Here is a 20,305-nt window from a genome sequence, read left to right as displayed (position 1 = left end):
AGTCCTCTCTAAACAAATTCAAACATTGCATTTGCCTGCCTTATCACTGACTCAACCTGCAAGTTAACCTTTAGGGAATCCTGCCCTTCGTATCTCCAATTTTTGAAATTTCTCCCCTGTACTATATTCCATCTGTCACTTCTTTGCCCATTCTTCCAATCTGTCCACCTTCTGCAGACTCCCTGCTTTCCCAACACTACCTGCCCCTCCACTTATTTTGTATCATCTGCAAACTTGGCCACAAAGCCATCAATCTGTCATCCAAATTGGTAAAGTATAACATGAAAAGAATCGGTCCCAACACCAACCCCTGTGGAACACCACTTGTCACTGGTAGCCAACCAGAACATGCCCCTTTTATTCCGACTCTTTGCCTCCTGTTAATCAGCCAATCTTCTATCCACACTAGTATCTTTCCTGTAATACTATGGGCTCTTATCTTGTTAAGCAGCCTCACCTGCAGCACTTTGTCAAAGGCCTTCTGAAAATCCGAGTAAACAATATCCACTGTCTCTCCTTTGTTGATCCTGCCTGTTATTTCCTCAAAGAATTCCAACAGATTTGTTAGGCCAGATTTCCCCGTAAGGAACCATGCTGACGCTGGTCATTAGTCTCCAAGTACACCAAAATCTCATCCTTAATAATTGATTCCAAGATCTTCCCAGGCTAACTGATTTCATTTATTATCAAAGTATACAACTCTGAAATACTTCAATTCTCCAAGTAGCCATGAAACCAATAAGTAAAGAAAAGCAGCATGATTATCAACCCCAAAATCCCACCTCCCCACAAAAACAGATCAGGCACATCGACACCCCAAATCCCTCCTCCTCCAAAAAAAATTAACAAAACTGATCAGGCACATCGACCTCCAAATCCCTCCTCCCGCACAAAAAAATGGAAAAAAAGCAGAACAGGCACATCCTATAATGTCCTTTCTTCTTCTTCCCTCCCTTCTTAAAGAGTGGAGTGACATTTTCAATTCTCCAGTCCTCCAAAACCATTCCAGAATCTAGTGATTCTTGAAAAATCATTACAATCTCTTCAGCCACCTCTTTCAGAACCCTGGGGTGTAGACTTATCTACCTTCAGACCTTTCAGCTTCCCAAGCACCTTCTTGTTAGTAAAAGCAACTACACTTTTGACACCTGAATTTCTGGCATAGTGCATCTTCCACAGTGAAGAGTGATGCAAAATCCTACTACCTCCCCAGCATCATTTCCATTGGTCCAGTATCCACTCTTGCCACTCTTTTAATCTTTATATATCTGAAAAAAAAACTTCTGGTATCCTCCTTGATATTATTGGCTACTTCATATTTCGGTTTTTTTTCTCATTTTTTTTTAAATTTGCCTTTTTGTTGGTTTTTAAATGCTTCCCAATCCTCTACCTTTCTACTAACTTTTGCTACATTATATACCAGAAAAGATGTGCTGGTATTGGAGAAGATCCAGATGAGGTTCATGAGAATGATCCCAGGAATGAAAGGGTTAACATACGAGGAGCATTTGATAGCTCTTGGCCTGTACTCACCGGAGTTTAGAAAAATGTGGGAGGATCTCATTGAAACCTATTGAATACTAAAAGCACTGGATAGAGTGGATGTGAAGAGAACTTTTCCTATGGGGGGGGGGGAATCTGAGGATCGGAAGGCACTGCCTCAGATTAGAGGAATGTCCATTTCGAACAAAGACGAGAAAGAATTTCTTTAACTAGAGGGTGGTGAATCCAAGGAGTTCATTGCCAAAGGCGACTGTGCAGACCAAATCAATAGGTATATTTAAGACAAGGTTGATACCTTCTTAATTAATTAGGGTATCAAAGGTTATGGAGAGAAGGCAAAAGAGTGGGATCAAGATGGATAATAAATCAGCCATGATGGAATGGCACAGCAAACTCGATGGGCCAAATGGCCTAATCTGGTTCCTATGTCTTAAGGTCTTAAGAGAGAAGGCAGGGATGGGGGAGAAGTTAGAGATACCGTCATTTATGCCATCAGGTTGAAGGCTACCCAAATGGAATGAGGGTTGATTTTCCAACCTGAGTTTGGCATCATCATAGCAGCAGAGGAGGCCATGGACAGACATGTCAGAATGGGAAGGGAAATTGAGAATGAGGATGGTTGTTTACCGGGAAATTCTGTTGCTGAGGACAGAGCGAAAGTGCTCAAAGAAGCGGTTCCTCAATCAACATCAGTTTCACCAACGTAGTGGAGACTGCACTGAGAATCCTGGATACAGTGACAGACTCACAGGTGAATGTCCCCTCACCTGGAAGGACTGTTTGGAACTGTGAATGATGATGAGCGAGGAGGTGTAGCACTTGCCTGCCTTGCAGGGATAAATTTCAGGGAGGAGATCAGTGGAGAGGAAGGAATGGACAAGGGAACCATGGAGAGAGCGATCCCTGTGGAAAGCAGAGAGTTGGGGGAGGTAAAAACGTGCTTATTGTAAACAAACAGCTCCTGATCTTAAGTGTGTCACCAGTACATTGCACATATTGTCTCTATAGATTCACCTGGAATTTACTGCGACTGGAGACATTGAGTTATAAGGAGAATTTGGACAGGCTGGGACTCATCTGAGGGAGTACCATGTCTGGTGTTCTAACACTAAAGATCCTGGCAATAATTTCATTGTTGTGTCCCCTCCCTGCAATCGGAAGGAAAGTAAGAGGATAGGTGTAGCAGGTTTAGGCGAAGGAGCAGCACAGAGATGCAGCAGTTAGTATAACGCTATACAGTGCCAGGGATGAAGGTTCAATTCCCACCGCCGTCTGTAAGGAGATTGAGATTTCTACCCGTGATCATATGGTTTTTCTCCGGGTGAACCAGTTTCCTCCCACATTCCAAAGATGTGTGGGTTAGTAAGTCAGTAGGCTGCTTTGGCGCCTGCATCACGGTGACATTTGCGGGCTGCCCCCAACACATTCTCGGACTGTATTGCTCTTTGACACAAACAATAACATTTTCCTGTACGTGTGTTTCAACAAACAAAGCTAATCCCTAGTCATTTTTCCCTTACCCAGCCTGTCACCAATCCACTTACCGAGACAACGTTTTTCCTCAACAGCATCTCAAACCTGTGATTCTCATGAAGCAGGTCGAATATGTAGGTCATATCATTGTATCGTCCGATGCCTGTGATAAGCCGTACCTACAGGGAGTTCAAATTCTCTGGTTCATTTCTCTGTACACTTCTTCTTTCATTAATTAAAAAATTCAGAGATTTGGAAAGAAAATAGATTCAGTAGTGTTACCACATAGAGCATTGATCAATACAGCATAGTACAGGCCCTTCAGCCCACAATGCTGTACTGACCCGTTAACCGTCTCTAATATCAATTGAACCCTTCCCTCCCACATAGCCTTTTGTTTTACTGCCATCCATATGCCTACCTAATAGTCTCAGATATATGTGTCGTTACCATCACCCCTGGCAGGGCGATTCTCACATCCACCCTCTCTGTGTAAAGAACATACTTATGACATCACCCCCCATACTTCCCTCCAAATCATCTTAAAGGTACACCCTCTCGTATTAGCCAGTTCCACCCTGGGCAAAAGGCACAGCCTGTCATCTCAATCTGTCAAGTACACGTCTATCGTGACACCGCTCATTGTCCTTTGAGTTTTTTACTCATTACCTGCTGACCCTACATCCTGGAATTTCATGGATCAGGTAACAGGAATCCCAGACTGCTCTGCTGTTCAGAACTTAGCAATCTCTCACCATTCAGACAGAATTCCCCTCTGTTATTTATCAAAGACCTCACTCACCCCGGACAACGTCTCGACTCTCCATTCACACTGGGCAGAAAGCACGTACCACCAGGCTCAAGGATAACAAATATAGAAACATAGAAAACCTACAGCACAACACAGGCCCTTCAGCCCACAATGCTGTGCCAAACATGTCCCTATCCTAGAAATTACCAGGCTTACCTATAGCCCTCTATTTTTCTAAGCTCCATGTACCTATCCAAAAGTCTCTTAAAAGACCCTATCGTATCCACCTCCACTACCGTTGCCAGCAGCCCATTCCATGCACTCTCCACTCTCTGAGTAAAAAACTTACCCCTGACATCTCCTCTGTACCTACTCCCAAGCACCTTAAACCTGTGTCCTTTTGTGGCAACCATTTCAGCCCTGGGAAAAAGCCTCTGACTATCCACACGATCAATGCCTCTCATCATCTTATACATCTCTATCAGGTCACCTCGCATCCTCTGTCGCTCCAAGGAGAAAAGGCTGAGTTCACTCAACCTGTTTTCATAAGGCAAGCTCCCCAATCCAGGCAACATCCTTGTAAATCTCCTCTGCACTCTTTCTATGGCTTCCACATCCTTCCTGTAGTGAGGCGACCAGAACTGAACACAATACTCCAAGTGGGGTCTGACATTACCTCTTGGCTCCTAAATTCAATTCCATGATTGATGAATGCCAATACACCGTATGCCTTCTTAACCACAGAGTCAACCTGCGCAGCTGCTTTGAGCGTCCTATGGACTCGGACCCCAAGAGCCCTCTGATCCTCCACACTGCCAAGAGTCTTACCATTAATACTATATTCTGCCATCATATTTGACCTACTAAAATGAGCCACTTCACACTTATCTGGGTTGAACTCCATCTGCCACTTCTCAGCCCAGATGTGTGCGCGTGCATGCCTTAGAGGGAACACTGCACTTGAAAACCTACAAACTCCTTACAGACAGCAGTGGGAACTGCACCCGGTTTGTCAGTTCCATGAACCACTATGCCACCATAGCCAATCTCCCAACAACATGAGCTTCCAGTTGAGATATGGCTTCTGGGAATCTAGTAGATGCTTACCTGCAGTATACTGTATATCCCAGCTGTAGCCTGTGCCACATCACTCATCATAGCAAACATTCATACCCACTCTCTTAAGTGTTATTTATACCGGGTAGTGTTGGCACGTGGCCAAGTGGTTAAGGCGTTCGTCTGGTGATCTGAAGGTCGCTAGTTCGAGCCTTGGCTGAGGCTGCGTGTGTATCCTCGAGCAAGGCATTGCTCTGCGACGACACCAGTGCCAAGCTGTATGGGTCCTAATGCCCTTCCCGTGGAGAGGGGAGACTTGCAGCTTGGGCAACTGCCGGTCTTCCATAAAAAAAAACACCTTGCCCAGGCTTGAGCCCTGGAAACTTTCCAAGGTCTATCGAGACTACTACATTTATACCAGATATACTGTACCATGAGGCTGTACGCTTCATTGGGAGCCAGATGCTTGTGGCTGAGATGACGGGCAGCCTGCAGTACTCTGCCGATCCCCTCCATGTGGCAGGTCAGGCTGAAGCAGTTGTGGGCCAGAATCAGCAGTTCCACAGCTTCAGGACGAGAAAGGAGACACGAATCAGACAGCAATCAAACAAACATCATTTCCTTCCATGATTAGACTTTTCTACAGTTCACTTAGGGCATTGCAAAACACTTGCAGGCAATTAAATACAGTCAGATTCAGATTAATTTATCACGTGTACATTGAATTGTACATTTGTGTTAACAACCAGCACACCTAAGGATTTGCTGGGAGCAGCCTGAAGTGTCACCACACATTCTGGTGTCAACATAGCATGCCCACAGTCCTTGTACTTGTATTCTCAGACCTGCAGACATCGAGTCTCCTGCCCAGATGCTTCATATACTACCCCTGACCTCCAACTTATAACCATATAACAATTACAGCACGGAAATAGGCCATCTCGGCTTACTCTCACCTAGTCCCACTGGCTCGCCATTCCATTCCTGTGCATATACCTATCCAATTTTACTTTAAATGACAATACCGAACCTGCCTCTACCACTTCTACTGGAAGTTCATTCCACACAGCTACTACTCTCTGAGTAAAGAAATTTCCCCTCGTGTTACCCCTAAACTTTTGCCCCCTAACTCTCAACTCATGTCCTCTTGTTTGAATCTCCCCTACTCTCAATGGAAAAAACCTATCCACGTCAACTCTATCTATCCCCCTCATAATTTAAAATACCTCTATCAAGTCCCCCCTCAACCTTCTACGCTCCAAAGAATAAAGACCTAACTTGTTCAACCTTTCTCTGTAACTTAGGTGCTGAAACCCAGGTAACATTCTAATAAATCTTCTCTGTAATCTCTCTATTTTGTTGACATCTTTCCTATAACTCAGTTACCAGAACTGTACACAATGCTGCAAATTCAGCCTTACCAATGCCTTGTACAATTTTAACATTACATCCCAACTCCTATACTCAACGCTCTGATTTATAAAGGCCAGCATACCAAAAGCTTTCTTCACCAGCCTATCCACATGAGATTCCACTTTCAGGGAACTATGCCCCATTAGTCCTAGATCACTCTGTTCTACTGCATTCTTCAATGCCCTACCATTTACCATGTATGTAACTTCCCTCATTTCTGTCCACAAACCCTAACTCCCTGCACCGACCCCAAAGCCATCCCTACAAAGCTAAGCATTCTCAATCTGTGTTCGAATTCTGCAGCCCGCTCAGTACACGTTCTGGCAACCTCGGCCTGGGTTTGTGTTCAGAGTTCTGCAGTGTGCTTCGAACATACCACCTTCTGACCCTGAAACACAGCTGTAACATACCAGTCACATTCAATGGACACCAAAGGCCCATGCCGGATACTAGCACAGATATTAAAATGGAAATGAATGAAGAGGGAATGGGAGGAAGTTTTCAGGACAAAGACAGGAGCAGAGGAGTGGATCTAATGGTGGGATTTTAAAGTGTGGGATGGTAATTATTAGGGACAGCACAGGACACTATTACAGTGCCAGTGACTGTGTGGGTTTGCTCCAGTTTCCGCCCCACATTTTGAAGACGTATGGGTTAGGAGAGTCAGTCGTGGGCATGCTACGTTGAAATCGGAGGCGTGGCGATACTTGCGGGCTGCCCCCAGCATATCCTCAGACTGTGTTGATCATTGATAGGTTCGACACATGTAGCTGTATGTTTCCATGTATCTGTGACAATTAAAGGTCGTTTTCAAAACTGCTGGTATTTGAAATGTAGTGCTGAATCCTAAAGGGGAGGGTGATGCGAATCCAACGTGGGGAATTGGGCCAGGTGACTTTCCCTGCTGTTGAATGTTAACACAGTAGTTTACTCTGCGCTCAGCAGGGATCAGAGTTTAAACAGGTCCTTTAGCACACAATGTCTGCCAACTTTTTAACCCACACCAACATCAATCTAAGCCTTCCCTCCTACACAGCCCTCCAGTTTTCCATTATCCTTGCTTCAATAGGTACATTAATTTCAGAGAAATATTTACAATATACATCTTGAAATTCTTTTTCTTCGCAAACATTCACGAAAACAAAGAATGAGTGACAGTTAAATGTTAGATCCCCAAAGCCCCCCAGCTCTCCCCCCCCCACGCACAAGCAGCAGCGAAGCAACGACCCCTCCACCCCCACCAGTTTCCTCACAACCCCTGGCAGTGCATTCCACACACCCGCCACTCTCTGTGTGAAAAACTTAGCTCTGACATCACCCCTATACTTCCCCTAATTACTTTAAAATTACATCTCCACATATGAGGCATTTCTGCCCTGAAAAAAAGTCCCTGGCTGTCCACTCTGTTGGAGCCTCTTATCAAATTTACACCTCAGTCAAGTCACCTCTCGTGCTCCTTTGCTCCAAAGCAAAAAACAATATCTCACTCAACCTTTCCTTAGAAGACATGCTCTTCACATCTAACTCAGGGCAAAATTTCTATCACTAAGAGAATTTTCTTTCCTGATCAAAAAACTATGGCCAAACAAGAGCTTTGATTGAGGTCTGAGTACAGTTCCCTATGGATTGGATTCAAAAATAAATAATTTGCAAGATATGGATGGCAGGACAGACCGTTACTTATCTTTACTCTTAGTACAGCCCCTGCACCCTCCGGACCATTACTTCAAGATCATACACACTCTGAATTTCCAGTAACTTACTGCAGTCCAGATCCCCCGCGGAAATGGATGAAATTTTATCCAGCAGCTTCATGCCAACAAGAATCGGATCTTGGCACAGTTTGGCCAGTTGAAGAAAGGCCTCTTTCCCATCACGAGGATTATAGACCTGCATCATTTCTTGTCCTGTGTGCAGAGACAATTAATGGAACAACCATCAACAATGCGAACTGCAGCACAAGAGCTTCTGCACATGAATCAGAATTAGGTTTAATATCACTGGCATATGTCATGAAATTTTTTGTTTTATGGCAGAAATACATTGCAATACATAATTAAAAACTATAAATACAATAAGATCTATATATACATTACAAAATTAAAGAAGTGGTGCAGAATGAGAGCAAAAATAGAAAAAAAATTGAGGCAGTGTGCATGGGTTAATTAAATCTGATGGCAGAGGGCATTTGATGCTGGAAATTCAAAGCAATACACACACAAGATGCTGGAAGAACTCAGCAGGTCAGGCAGCATCTATCAAGCAGAATAAACAGTCAAGTGTTTCGAGCCGAGACCCCTGAAGGCTTAGGGCTAGGACGATAGCCTGAAACATTGACTGCCATAGAAGGTGCCTGACGTGCTGAGTTTCTCTGGAATTTTGTGTGTGTTACAGATAAAGGTCTGTAAGCCCAGTGTAAATCTGTAACTACAGAAACACTGCAAGTCCAAGAACAGATCAGGTATGAAATTGCTTGTCCAATGCCCAGATCAGAAATCGCAATGATACAGCTGGGTGACAGCTCCCACCTCTGCTGGGGGAAAAAGTCAAAAGTAAACCAGCTCAGAGGTCTCCAACACTTGCAGCTGTCAGCACTAAATTGTTTGATGCTTGATTTGAGTCTGAATCTGAGACAACCCCGGTGGGAACTGGATATTCCGACAAATCAAGCAGCTTCACTCTGAGACCAGTACACCCATAAGTGAATCAGACATGACAGATACAATGCTTCTCAGGCTACAGATTTTCTCTGTCCAGGAGTGGGCTCCATCCAGCCCTCTTATGGTAATGAAGGCAAGTTGATAAACTACAAACCCCCCCCCCCCCCACCCCCTGGGTACCTGCCACCATAACCCTTGGGTGAGTAGGTAGCTTGTGAGGTGTTACCCTCCTCCTGCCACTTATGCTCCGAAAGATGTTTAAAGATTTGAAGATTAAAGTTTAGCTTTGTTTGTCACAGGTACATCAAAACATTGAAACATAGAGTGAAACGTGTTGTTTGCATCAACGACCAGCACAGAGCCAGGATTTGCTGGGGGGCAGCCCGCAAGTGTTGGAATGCTTCCCAATACCAACACAGCACATCCACAGCTCACTAACCCCCATCCGCAGGTCTTTGGAGTGTGGGTGGAAACTGGAGCACGCACAGCAAACCCACACGATTACGGAGAGAACATATCCACTCCTAACAGATGGCGGAGCGAATTGAACCCCAATCTTACAGCTGGTGGTGCTGTGAGGTGTGACACTAACTCAGGGGTTGCAAACCTGAGGTCCACGGACCCCTCGGATAAGGGTAAAGCTCCCTGCGGTAACTGCTACACTACCACGCTGCCCACGACTGACGCATGGACTCCAGGCTCTCAATACCGTCCTGGTCACTATTCCCTCTGAACTTGTGTGGCCACACTGTAACTGAGATGCTCCCACACAGCTGGAGTTTCCTTTTCTAAAATGTTCATTTTAAGAGCTGCGCAGTTTAAAAACATTAGAGAGACCGCTGCTCCTGGCCCACTTGAAGGAGGCAGTGAGAAACTGTTTCTGTTTAACACTTTCATGTTGTGAATGGAACCAGGATTTAGACCTTTACAGCACCTATGGTGTCAGGCTTGAAGATACCTGCAATGAGATTAACATTATTTCTCACATATACACTGAAAACTTCAGTGAAATGTGTCGTTTCTCAAATGAACAAGGAGTCTTCTGGGAAGCCTACTAATGTCACCACGCTACAACTGTTGAAAGGCCACAGTCAGAATGGATATGTTTCCCATGGTGGGGGAGTCCAGGACCAGAGGGCAGAACCTCAGAATAGAGGGGTGTCCTTTCAGAACAGAGATGAGGAGGAAGTTCTTTAACCAGAGGGTGGTGAATCTGTGGAATTCATTGTCACAGACAGCTGTGGAACCAAGTCATTGGGTGTTTGTAGGTTCCTGATTAGTAAGGGTGTCAGAGGTTACGGGGAGAAGGAGGGAGAATGGGTTTAGGAGGATAATGAATCAGCCATGATGGAATAGTGGATCAGGCTCATTGGGACCAAAGGCTGAGTTTTGCTCCCGTGTCTATGATCTTCCAACACAACACAGCACGCCAACAACTCACTAACCGTAACCACACGTCTTTGGGATGTGGGAGAAAACCCACATAGTCACAGGGAAAACGTATAAACTCCTTGCAGACGGTGGCAATCATGATTGCAGAATTAGGTCAATGTGCAGTTATATAACGCTCTACAGCGCCAGCGGCCGGGTTCAATTCCCACCACTGTCTGTAAGGAGTTTGTACGTTCTCCCTTTAACGATGTGGGTTTCTTCCCACATCCCAAAGACAAGTGGGTTAGGGTTTGTAAGTGAGATCTCTAGTGTTTCAGATCTCAGGTTAGTTTTGGAGAAAACACCTGGAGCCTGAGATGACAAGATGCTGCAAGAATCGGGTCTCACTGCCCCGCGCTCAATGCACCAACGCTGGCACCACCAAACCACAGGCAGCCCCACTCAGTAAATTCCACATAGACATGGTCAACCTCAGGATATAATTTAATTCTGATTCACACAAGCAGACCTTTCACAACAGATTGGGTGTCTGGGATATCTGTAATGAGGATAAATTTTCCTGTTGTTTATATAAAAAGCCCAAGACACAAAATCAGAAATGATGTCTTCATGCATGTGAGTTCATCAATGTTTTTACTGGTTTAGCCTGTAACTTGATATAACAGCATAGCACGATATCATAACAGGGACCTCAGTGGGTCAGGAGGCTGAGGCACAGATGTGTATATGCATCAGTGCTTGGAGAGCACTGTAGTGAAATGAAGGTACTCTGACCAACTGCAAACATGATCTTTGAGAGAGGATCAGAGTCAGACAGCCAGGGTTACAGCAGCAAATAGTTTCTGAAAACTCAAGTTCGTCTGCTCATAAATATCAGACGGCTTGGACTCCCCGGTCTATTTATAGACATTTAATTTGTCCCCTTTTTGGAATGCAGTGACTCATGTTGGGATGCTGTTGGAAGAGTAACAGCAGATTATTCATAGACAGCCCGTCTCTGAACCTCAGTATCCACCAGGTTAGGCAGCTGGGACACAGTCTGGCTGGGCCTGGCCTGCTCCTTGGTGACTTTCCAGCCAGAAGCACTCACAGAACACAGAACAGGCCCTTCAGCCCACAGTGTTGTGCTGAACCAATTAGTAATCAAATGGCCAACTAAACTAATCCCCTCTGCCTACACAATGTCCACATCCTTCCATTTTCCTCACATTCATGTGCCTATCTAAACATCTCTTAAACACCCCTAATGTACCTGCCCCTACCACCATCCCAGGTAGCACATTCCAGGCTCTGTGTAAAAAACTTGCCCCTGACATTTCCCTTGAAATTCCCCCCCACCCCCCACCTTAAAGCCTGCCCTCTGGTATTGGACATCTGGACCAGGAGCCCACCTCTCCCTCTCCGGGGAAACACAACAGGCCCACCAGCAGAAGCAAAGCTGACTCAGAATCGACAGCCCCCGACGAGAAACATTCCGCTGACCCCCCTCTTGTTACGATCTTGCACTTTAATCTTTACCTGCACTTTCTCAGTAGCTTTTACACTTTATTCCGCTGACTGTTTTAACTTGTTCTACCTCAACGCACTGCATAATGACCTGATCTGTATGAACAGCATGCAAGACAGGCTTTTCACTGTATCTTGGCACATGTGACAATAATAGATGCACAGACTGAAGGGCCTGTTTTTGTGCTCGACTGTTCTATGCTTCTATGACTCTAATAAAACAATCCAAATGCAAGAGATGCTGGAAATTCCGGAGCAACACACACAAAATGCTGGAGGAACTCAGCAGGCCAGGCAGCATCTATGGAAATGAATAAATAGATGATTTTTCAAGTCCTAGACCCTTCTTCGGGATCTGCCGAGTTCCTCCAGCATTTTGTGTGTTTGAATTCATATTTCCAACATTTGCAATGCTTCATTTTACTTAACGTATTACTGCTTTAACGGTATATAAATAGGAAATAGTTTGAAGTTACCCCTGGAGTTCCTTCAGCGAGGTAAACACTTCAATTAACTCCTTTTGAAGTCAGGAATCAGATTTTTTAAAAAAACAAATGTTATTCATCAAAGTCTGTGCGATGTTTTGGTAAATCTCAAACATACATTTACTCAGAAAGGGGTTTTGAATCTCCCTGTGATCTTTGAAGTGCTTGTACAAAGGGAATTTTGGATAAGCCTCATCTTTGAAAACAAGCAATCATTCACATAGATGATAAAATAAATTTCCGTGTGGAAATGGCGAGCATTCTTTGCGAGTTAGGCAAACAAAGGTTTGGTGTGCTCCATATGTTGGAACGTGAAAGGGATCAGAAGGCGGCAGGAAGCCTACTTGGGGGTATATTCAAAGTACATTTATCATCAAAGGATATGGATGCAGCTAATATATTACTGGGCAGGCCAATTTCACAGGTTTCAATAATGCGAGAAGCAGCCCACCCAGCCTGTGGGTTGTTCTGGGCCACTCTCGGCTGGGCAGGCAGCGTCTGTGGTCAGTTGGCAGGTTTGCAATGCAGTCCAGCTGAAGGACCGAGACCTGAAACGTCACCTGTTCATTTCCTTCCACAGATGCCGCCTAACCCACCGGGTTTCTCTCGCAGCTTCAGTGCATCTGATTAGACCAGGGCTTCCCAAACTTTTTTATGCCATTGGATCTACCATTAACCGAGGGGTCCACGGATTCTAGGTTGGCAACCCCTGGGTTTCCCAGTGCTAAAGAGGTCAGGCAGCTGTAGTGAGGAGAGGACAAGCTAGGGGAGAAGGTAGTTATACAGCCGTACAACATGGAAACAGGTTCTTTGGCTCACCATGTCCACACTGAGCTCACGTTTATACTAATCCTGATGTTCCCCACATTCCTGTCAACTGTCCCAGATCCTGGCACTCACCCACACACTGGGGGCAATTTATAATGTCCAATTAACCTACTAACTCTCAGGTCTTTAGGACGCTGGAACACACAATGACAGGAAGAATGTGCAAACTCCACACACTCAGCACTCGAGGTTAGGACTGAATTGGGACTTTGACACTGCGAGGCAGAGGATTTATTAGTTGTCTTTACACTTCCCCAATACTGACCCAACTGGATACAGCTAATGGGCATGCAGAGCACGTACTTTCTTCTACAGCCAGCTTCTTGTCATCACACAACACCAAGTTGTTTCCATCAGGGTGGAAGTACAGGAACCCGTCAGTGATTCAAAAACAGTTTCTTCCCCTCTGACATCAGATTTCTGAATGATTCATGAACCCACAAACACTATTTCATTATAAATAGTAGAGATTCTGCAGGAAATCTAGAGCGACACACACAAAATGCTGGAGGATTTCAGAAAGTTATTCCATTGTTCACTACTTATTTTTGCAATTTATAGTAATTTTATGTCCTAGCACGGTACTGCTACTGAAAAACGACACATTTTGTGTTGTAAACACAAGACATTCTGCAGCAACACACAAAACGCTGGAGGTCAGGCAGCATCTATGGAGGGGAATAAACAATCAACTTTTCAGGCTGAGACCCTTCATCAGGACTGGAAAGGAAGGGGACTGAAGCTAGAACGGGAGAATGGGGGGTGTTAGAGTACAAGCAGGCAGGTGAGAGGTGAGACCAGGTGAGGGGAAAGGATGGGGGAAGGGGAGGGGGATGAAATGAAAGCTGGGAGGGATAGGTGGACAAAGTAAAGGAAGGAGTGATCAGAGTGGATGTAGAATGGAGAATTATGGTGTTAAACACAAGAGTTTCTGCAGAAGCTCGAAATCCAGAGCATTCGGGTTGTTTCACGTCATCTAAGTTGGTGATACTGATTCTGATTTCAATCCTTTGTCTTGGGATCAGACTCTCCCCAGTGATTAGAGATCAGACCTGCTCCAGAGGACACACTGATCAGGATAACACTTTTCTCTGGAAGTTAGATTACACGTCGGAGTTGAAAACTCTGCATGCAGAGAGAACCGGAGTTCTGGGTTTCCCACTCACTCTGCACACTGCCCGTGTAACCTGTCCCGGTAAACACAAGGCTGATAGTTTACCTTTGGATTGTGCTGAAGACAGCAATGCTTGGACCACTTCGTCCGCTACCAGAGCTGCCACTGCCTCTGCCTTCAGTCCTTGTGTGGTAATAAATGCCCGCGCCTTTTTGTAACGGTCAGGCTGCTGTGACGATAACACTTTCCGCAGAACCGTGTTGGAATCTTGTGTTGAGATATCATTGAAAGAAAAGCCAAGCTCCTATAGGTGAGTAAAAATTAAATACCGGACTAAGAACATTTTTGAACTAATATATTTTTAAAGGAATTAAGTTTACTTACAACATGAAATAATCCACTCACAAAGAAACCAACATAAAATTCAAGAACAGAATTCAAAGAAATAAGCTAATTAATGGTTAGATAAAAGCTCTGACTTACACTCAGTGGCCACTTTATTAGGCATACCTACTCGATAATGCAAATCTCTTAACAGCCAATTACGCGGTAGTAATTTAATGCATAAATGTATGCAGACATGGTCAGAAAGTTCAGCTGCTGTTTACACAAAACATCAGAATGGGGAAGAAATGTGATCGAAGTGACTTTGTCCGTGGAATGATCATTTGTGCCGGGGGGTGGTTTGAGTATCTCAGAAACTGCTGATCTCACAAGTCTCTAGAGTTTACAGAGAATGGTGTGATAAACAAAGAAACACCCAGTCAGCGGCAGTCCTGTGGGTGAGAAAGCCTTGTTAACAAGAGAGGTCAGAGGAGAAAGGCCAGATTGATTCAAGCTGACACAAAGGTGATGGTAACTCAAATAACCACACATTACAACAGTGGTGTGCAGAAGAGCATCTCTGAATGCACAACATGTTGAACCTTGAAGTGGATGGGTTACAACTGCAGAAGACCACACTGGGTTCAACGCCCGTACCTAATAAAGGGGCCACTGAGTGTATTTTTAGCTGCATATGGTTTAAGAACAGTGGTAATAATTGGTAGCAGATTACTACATGAATGATTGTACCTTTGAGAGCTCGAATAAGCTAAGAACCTGGTGGCAGTAACTCTTTCCATGGCTGCATTCATCAATGAGAACCTGCAGATCATTAACGACCTGGTCTTTAACAACGTTGTCTTCTAGACTCAGAACAGATGATGAACTTATATTGCCCACTGTCAGGAGAAAACAAAAAATGATTGTTTAAAGATGGTGCAACAATAAAGAGTTTCCTTTACAGCCCAAATGTGGAACATTATTACTTGTGGCAACCATTTAGCTACAATATGCAAAGTAAATGATCAGATCGAATAAAGAAGAACTTAAAAAAAATTAAGAGAATCAGCACGGTAAGGGAACCTTCCAGCCCAAACACACCCACGTGACCAATTAATCCATTCACCCTTACATCTTTGGAATGTGGGAGGAAAGTGGAGTGTCCGGAGGAAACCCACATGGTCAGAAGGAGAACATACACAATCCTTACAGACAACAGAGGGAATTGAACCCAGGTCCCTGTCGCTGTAATAACTGTACGCCAATCTCCTACACCATGAGCTTCCAGTTTCCACATTAACCTGTGAAAACTGCATTAAGCTATACTTCCGTGTCATCCAAAAACTGCACAAAAAAGCAACACGAAATACCAACCTGAAATAGACTAATTATAATCATCTCAGGAATCACTTGAATGGAAAGCATCCATTCATGACAAAAGAATGCAACTTAATGTAAGCCTCTCTCTTTGTGGTAACAACGTGCTCTTTCGTAACCAACCAAGTACCAAGGTAGCAAACTGCTGCAAAGAACACAGCTCTCTACAGCCCTGCCAGTTCCGATCCCGCAAAGTCCTTGAAGTACAGAAACCCATGCAGAATTTACAAGGAACTATCTCATCTAATCCCAGCTGTCATTCATAGTCTTGTAAATTACGTCACATTGAACGCCCACTTAAACAGGAGATTCTGCAGATACTGTAAATTCGGAGGAACAAACACAAAATGCCGGAGGAACTCAGCAGGTCAGGCAGCATCTGTGGAGAGGAATAAACAGTCAACGTTTCAGACTGGGACCCTTCATCAGGACTGGAAAGGAAGGAGGAAAAGCCAGAGTAAGAGGTGGGGTGGGGGTGTGCGGAGGGGAAAGACTACAAGCTGGCAGATGATAGGTGAAATCAGGTGAGGGGGAAGGTGGGTGTGTGGGGAAGGAGGGATGAAGCTGGGAAGTGATAGCTGGAAGAGGTAAAGGGCTGAAGAAGGAAGGAAGGAGAGTGGACCATGGGAGAAAGGGAAAGAGGAGGAACTCCAGAGGGAGATTATATACAGATGGCAGGACTCTCCTGGCAGTGGCGGGGCTCTCTGCCTTCCCCCTTCTCTGTGATCATGGTCTGAACCTCTGATGTACTGTTGGGAGTTTGAGGCACATTATAAAGTATACAGCCCTGCTATATACTGTAGAGTACTCCTGCACAGTCTTGTTTTTTCAATGTGGAGCAGACAGCGAGTTTGTAAGTCTGGCAGCAGCAAAGGATGTTGGATAGGGCGAGGGTAGAGCACCGTGGGAGGAGGGTGGGACAGGTGGCAGAGAAGGAGTGCCAGGGGTGAGGGGTGGTGTGGGCCCTGAGACCCCAGGCAAGGTCATTTCATTCCAAACAATTAGTTTATTGATCATTACAGAATGTCTCTCTGGTGCTTCCTGCTCTCTTCCCCTCTCCATTCCCCTTTCACAACCATGACTCCCCTCTCCCTGCCCCCTTCCCACTCTCACTCCACAATGTAGACCCATATCAGAATCAGGTTTATCATCACTCATGTCAAGAAATTTGGTTTTTTTTTGCTGCAGCAGCAGCAGCAGCAGCACAGTGCAATACAGGACTGTGCAAAAATCTCAGGCACCCTAGCCATATACATGTACCTGAGACTTTGGCACAGCACTGTATTTAATTCGAGATACAGCGTAGAATAGGCCTTTCCAGCCCTTTGAGCCATGCCACCCAGCAACCTCCGGCCCACCCCTGATTTAACCGTAACACAATCACCGGACAGTTTACAATGACCAATTAACCAGCTAATCAGTGTGTCTTTGGACAGTGGGACAAAACCACAGCACCCAGAGGAAACCTGCTCATTCCATGGGGAGGACAGACGATGTCTGAATTGAACTCCAAACTGACCCCTACACTACCGTGGCACCCAGATCTAAGAGCCCAGGTCACTAACGGCTCTGCAAGGGGTAAGAAGATGAGGACCCAATTTGATTTTGCCATTTATTTTAAATTCCTCTCAGCTGCCTAAACTTCAAAGTAAACCAAAATCTGTCAACACTGCCAACATTATTGTAGACCGGAACTCTCATTCTTCCTGTACTGAGCGAACTCTGGATTGTGTGCAGTGATATAGTGCTGGCTGAATGTTTCTACAGTTCCAACTTGTCCTCCCTAATCTTATATCCTATGGCTCAGCCAACAATGGAAAGTAACCCATATGCTTCTCTGCCAGAATGGATCGCTCTAAAATGGGGCAACAAGTCCAATTACCTCACCGCTTTTACCCAAACCCCAAGGATGTTCTTAACTTCCTGCACGCTGTGTGAGTACAAAATGAACCAATGCCCTTAAGCCTCAGGAGATTCCTTCAAAGTCAGCACTCTCGAATACAACCAGGTCTTTGCAAACAGTTATTGACTACGTGTGAAATCATTCACCCAGTGATAATTATTCCTGGCTCAGGGGCAGGATCATTACCCTTCGGACAGAGTTACTCTCACAATGATGAACAGTAGTTGTACTACTCCCAGCGAGCAGTGTACGGATTAAATTGCATTTCAAATTAAGAATAAGTATGGAGAGAGATTTATGACAATGCTCCCTGTGCTATCTTTATTATCTCTATAAACTTTACATTTTAAAAGGCTTCTTAGGATGACAAATTTCCAGCACACTGTCCATCTATATATAGAAGAGTACAGCACAGTACAGGCCCTTCAGCCCAAGATATTGTGCCGATCCTTTAAGCTGCGCCAAGAGCAATCTAACTTTTCCCTCCCATATAACCCCCCATTTTTCTTCCATCCATGAGCCTATTAAAAATGCATTTCCACTCTGGGGAACAAGGCTCTGGCTTGTCCCTATGCCTCTATCATCTTGTGCACCTCAATCGAGAGTTGATCTGCTGTTCCTCTGCAGTTTTTTTTCTTTCTCCAAGAATGACCATCTCCAGTCTCATGTCTGCCCTTTCATAGATTCTGACACCCCCACAGTAAGTCAGAGAGCTTCCTGAAGAGATTGTAAATGTCCATGAATGCACTGAAACAATTACAAATCAACTTACTGCTTGAGATCCTTTTTCGAGGGTGTCTCGTCTCCCCGTTCAAAGCAGCGCCTGCACTCAAGATGGTTTTGATAGCAGGGTGGAGATCAGCCACTTGTGCTTCCCCCGAGGCCAGAGCTCTGCAATGGAGAACTAGTGAAAGATCTTGGTTATAAAATTCAAAATATCTGGAGACTCTACTGGCTTCATGGATGCATCCTCCATCTAATAAACTGCCAATCAAAATACTAAGGGCTTCTTGCTCCACTGCTTCAAGTCTACAGTTGGAAGCCATGTCCTTGTTTGGAAATCCTTCCAGCTTGAGATATTTCGGCGAGTTCAGGGCAGGCAGCTTTGAGAAGAGGAACTCTTTGGTGGCATCTTCAAAGGTAAGTTCACCACAGACTGAAACCTGCCAAGCAAATCTGGAAGCTGTGGACATCAGCAAAGTCTGCTGACTGATGCGACACAACCAAATCCTTTTCTCTACTTCTTCCAGCTGTTCTAGGAATGGAGGTGTGCTGCTTGACAGCCAGTGTCCTGCGATGGTCAGGAGCAGGCACTTCTCCTGAATAGCCAGGAGCTGTTCTTTGAAAGGTAATGGTGGCTGTGCGTTAGTGAAGGACTTATCCATAGCCTGGCACAGAAAGAATTCAGAGGCAACTACATTGGAGATCAAATTATTTTTGAAACAATCATGGCACTTCTTCCAAAAATTTATTCTGGTCTCTTTCCTTTGCCACTGACCACGTTGTTTCAGGTTTTGTAATTCCTGAGATACCTGTAAAAAAAAAATTAAATAATGGGTCCAAACACAATATATTGAAACTTTTTATGTCGATTCATAGAACATGAATGCCTCTGACTATTGTCCACCCACCTATCTGTACAACACACAAAACGCTGGTGCAACTCAGCAGGTCAGGTAGTGTCTATGGAGAGGAATAAGCAGTCAACGTTTCAGGCCGAGACCCTTCATCAGGACTGGAAAGGAAGTGGGGGGGGGGGAAGAATCCAGGATAAGAAGGTGAAGGGAAGGGAAGGGAAGGGGTGCAAACTGGCTGGTGAGAGGTGAGCCCAGGTGAGGGGGATGAAGTAAGAAGCTAGAGAGCAAATAGAAAGGACTAAGAAGAAAGAATCTGTCCGAAGACCGGGGAAGAAAGCGAAGGAGGAGGGAAACCGGTGCAAGGTGATGGGCAAGTGAGGAGACCAGAAAGGGTAAGAGGGGAGCCACAATGGGGAATGGAAAAATGAAGGAGGGAGGGCAGACAAAATTACCGGAAGTTGGAGAAATCGATGTTCATGCAGGCAGCTTGGAGGCTAGCCAGACGGAATATGGGGTATTCCTCCACAGACATGAGAGTGGCTCCATAATGGCAGTACAGGAGGCCACGGACATGTCGGAATGGGAATGGGAAAACCCACCTTTTGTCACGGACAGAACTAAAGTACTTGACAAATCGGTTCCCAAATCATTGGGCCTCACCAATGCAGAGGAAGCTGCGCCATGAGCAGTGAATACTTGTACAACCCTGAGGGACTCGCAGGGAAAGTGCCGGCTTACCTAGAAGGGCTGTTGGGGATCCTCAGTGACGATGAGGAAGGAGGTGTAAGGGCAGGTGTAGCACTTGTCTCCTTTACAGGGGTAAGATCAGTGGGGAAGGATGAGTGGACGAAGGAGTCAGGTAGAGATATCTATGCAAATCCTGTTTGCTGTAGTAAGCCCATATCCCTCCACTCCTCTCCTATCCACATACCTTATGCAAATG

General features: G+C 45.0%; 1 protein-coding gene across 1 annotated transcript in view; it reads right to left on the bottom strand.

The window, feature by feature from the left end:
• spg11 (SPG11 vesicle trafficking associated, spatacsin) overlaps window positions 1-20,305 on the bottom strand; it is a 190,141-nt gene that overhangs the window by 9,301 nt on the left and 160,535 nt on the right. The window contains exons 30-35 of the mRNA XM_073032676.1: window positions 18,558-19,317; window positions 15,256-15,404; window positions 14,287-14,485; window positions 7,960-8,103; window positions 5,216-5,349; window positions 3,048-3,155 (exon numbers count right to left, since the gene is read on the bottom strand). Coding sequence (XP_072888777.1) covers window positions 3,048-3,155; window positions 5,216-5,349; window positions 7,960-8,103; window positions 14,287-14,485; window positions 15,256-15,404; window positions 18,558-19,317 — 1,494 coding nt within the window. The remainder of the gene's footprint in view (window positions 1-3,047; window positions 3,156-5,215; window positions 5,350-7,959; window positions 8,104-14,286; window positions 14,486-15,255; window positions 15,405-18,557; window positions 19,318-20,305) is intronic.

The sequence above is a fragment of the Hemitrygon akajei genome, chromosome 30 (assembly GCF_048418815.1).
Source record: "Hemitrygon akajei chromosome 30, sHemAka1.3, whole genome shotgun sequence".
NCBI lineage: Eukaryota > Metazoa > Chordata > Chondrichthyes > Myliobatiformes > Dasyatidae > Hemitrygon > Hemitrygon akajei.
This window is presented reverse-complemented; position numbering and strand designations above follow the sequence as displayed.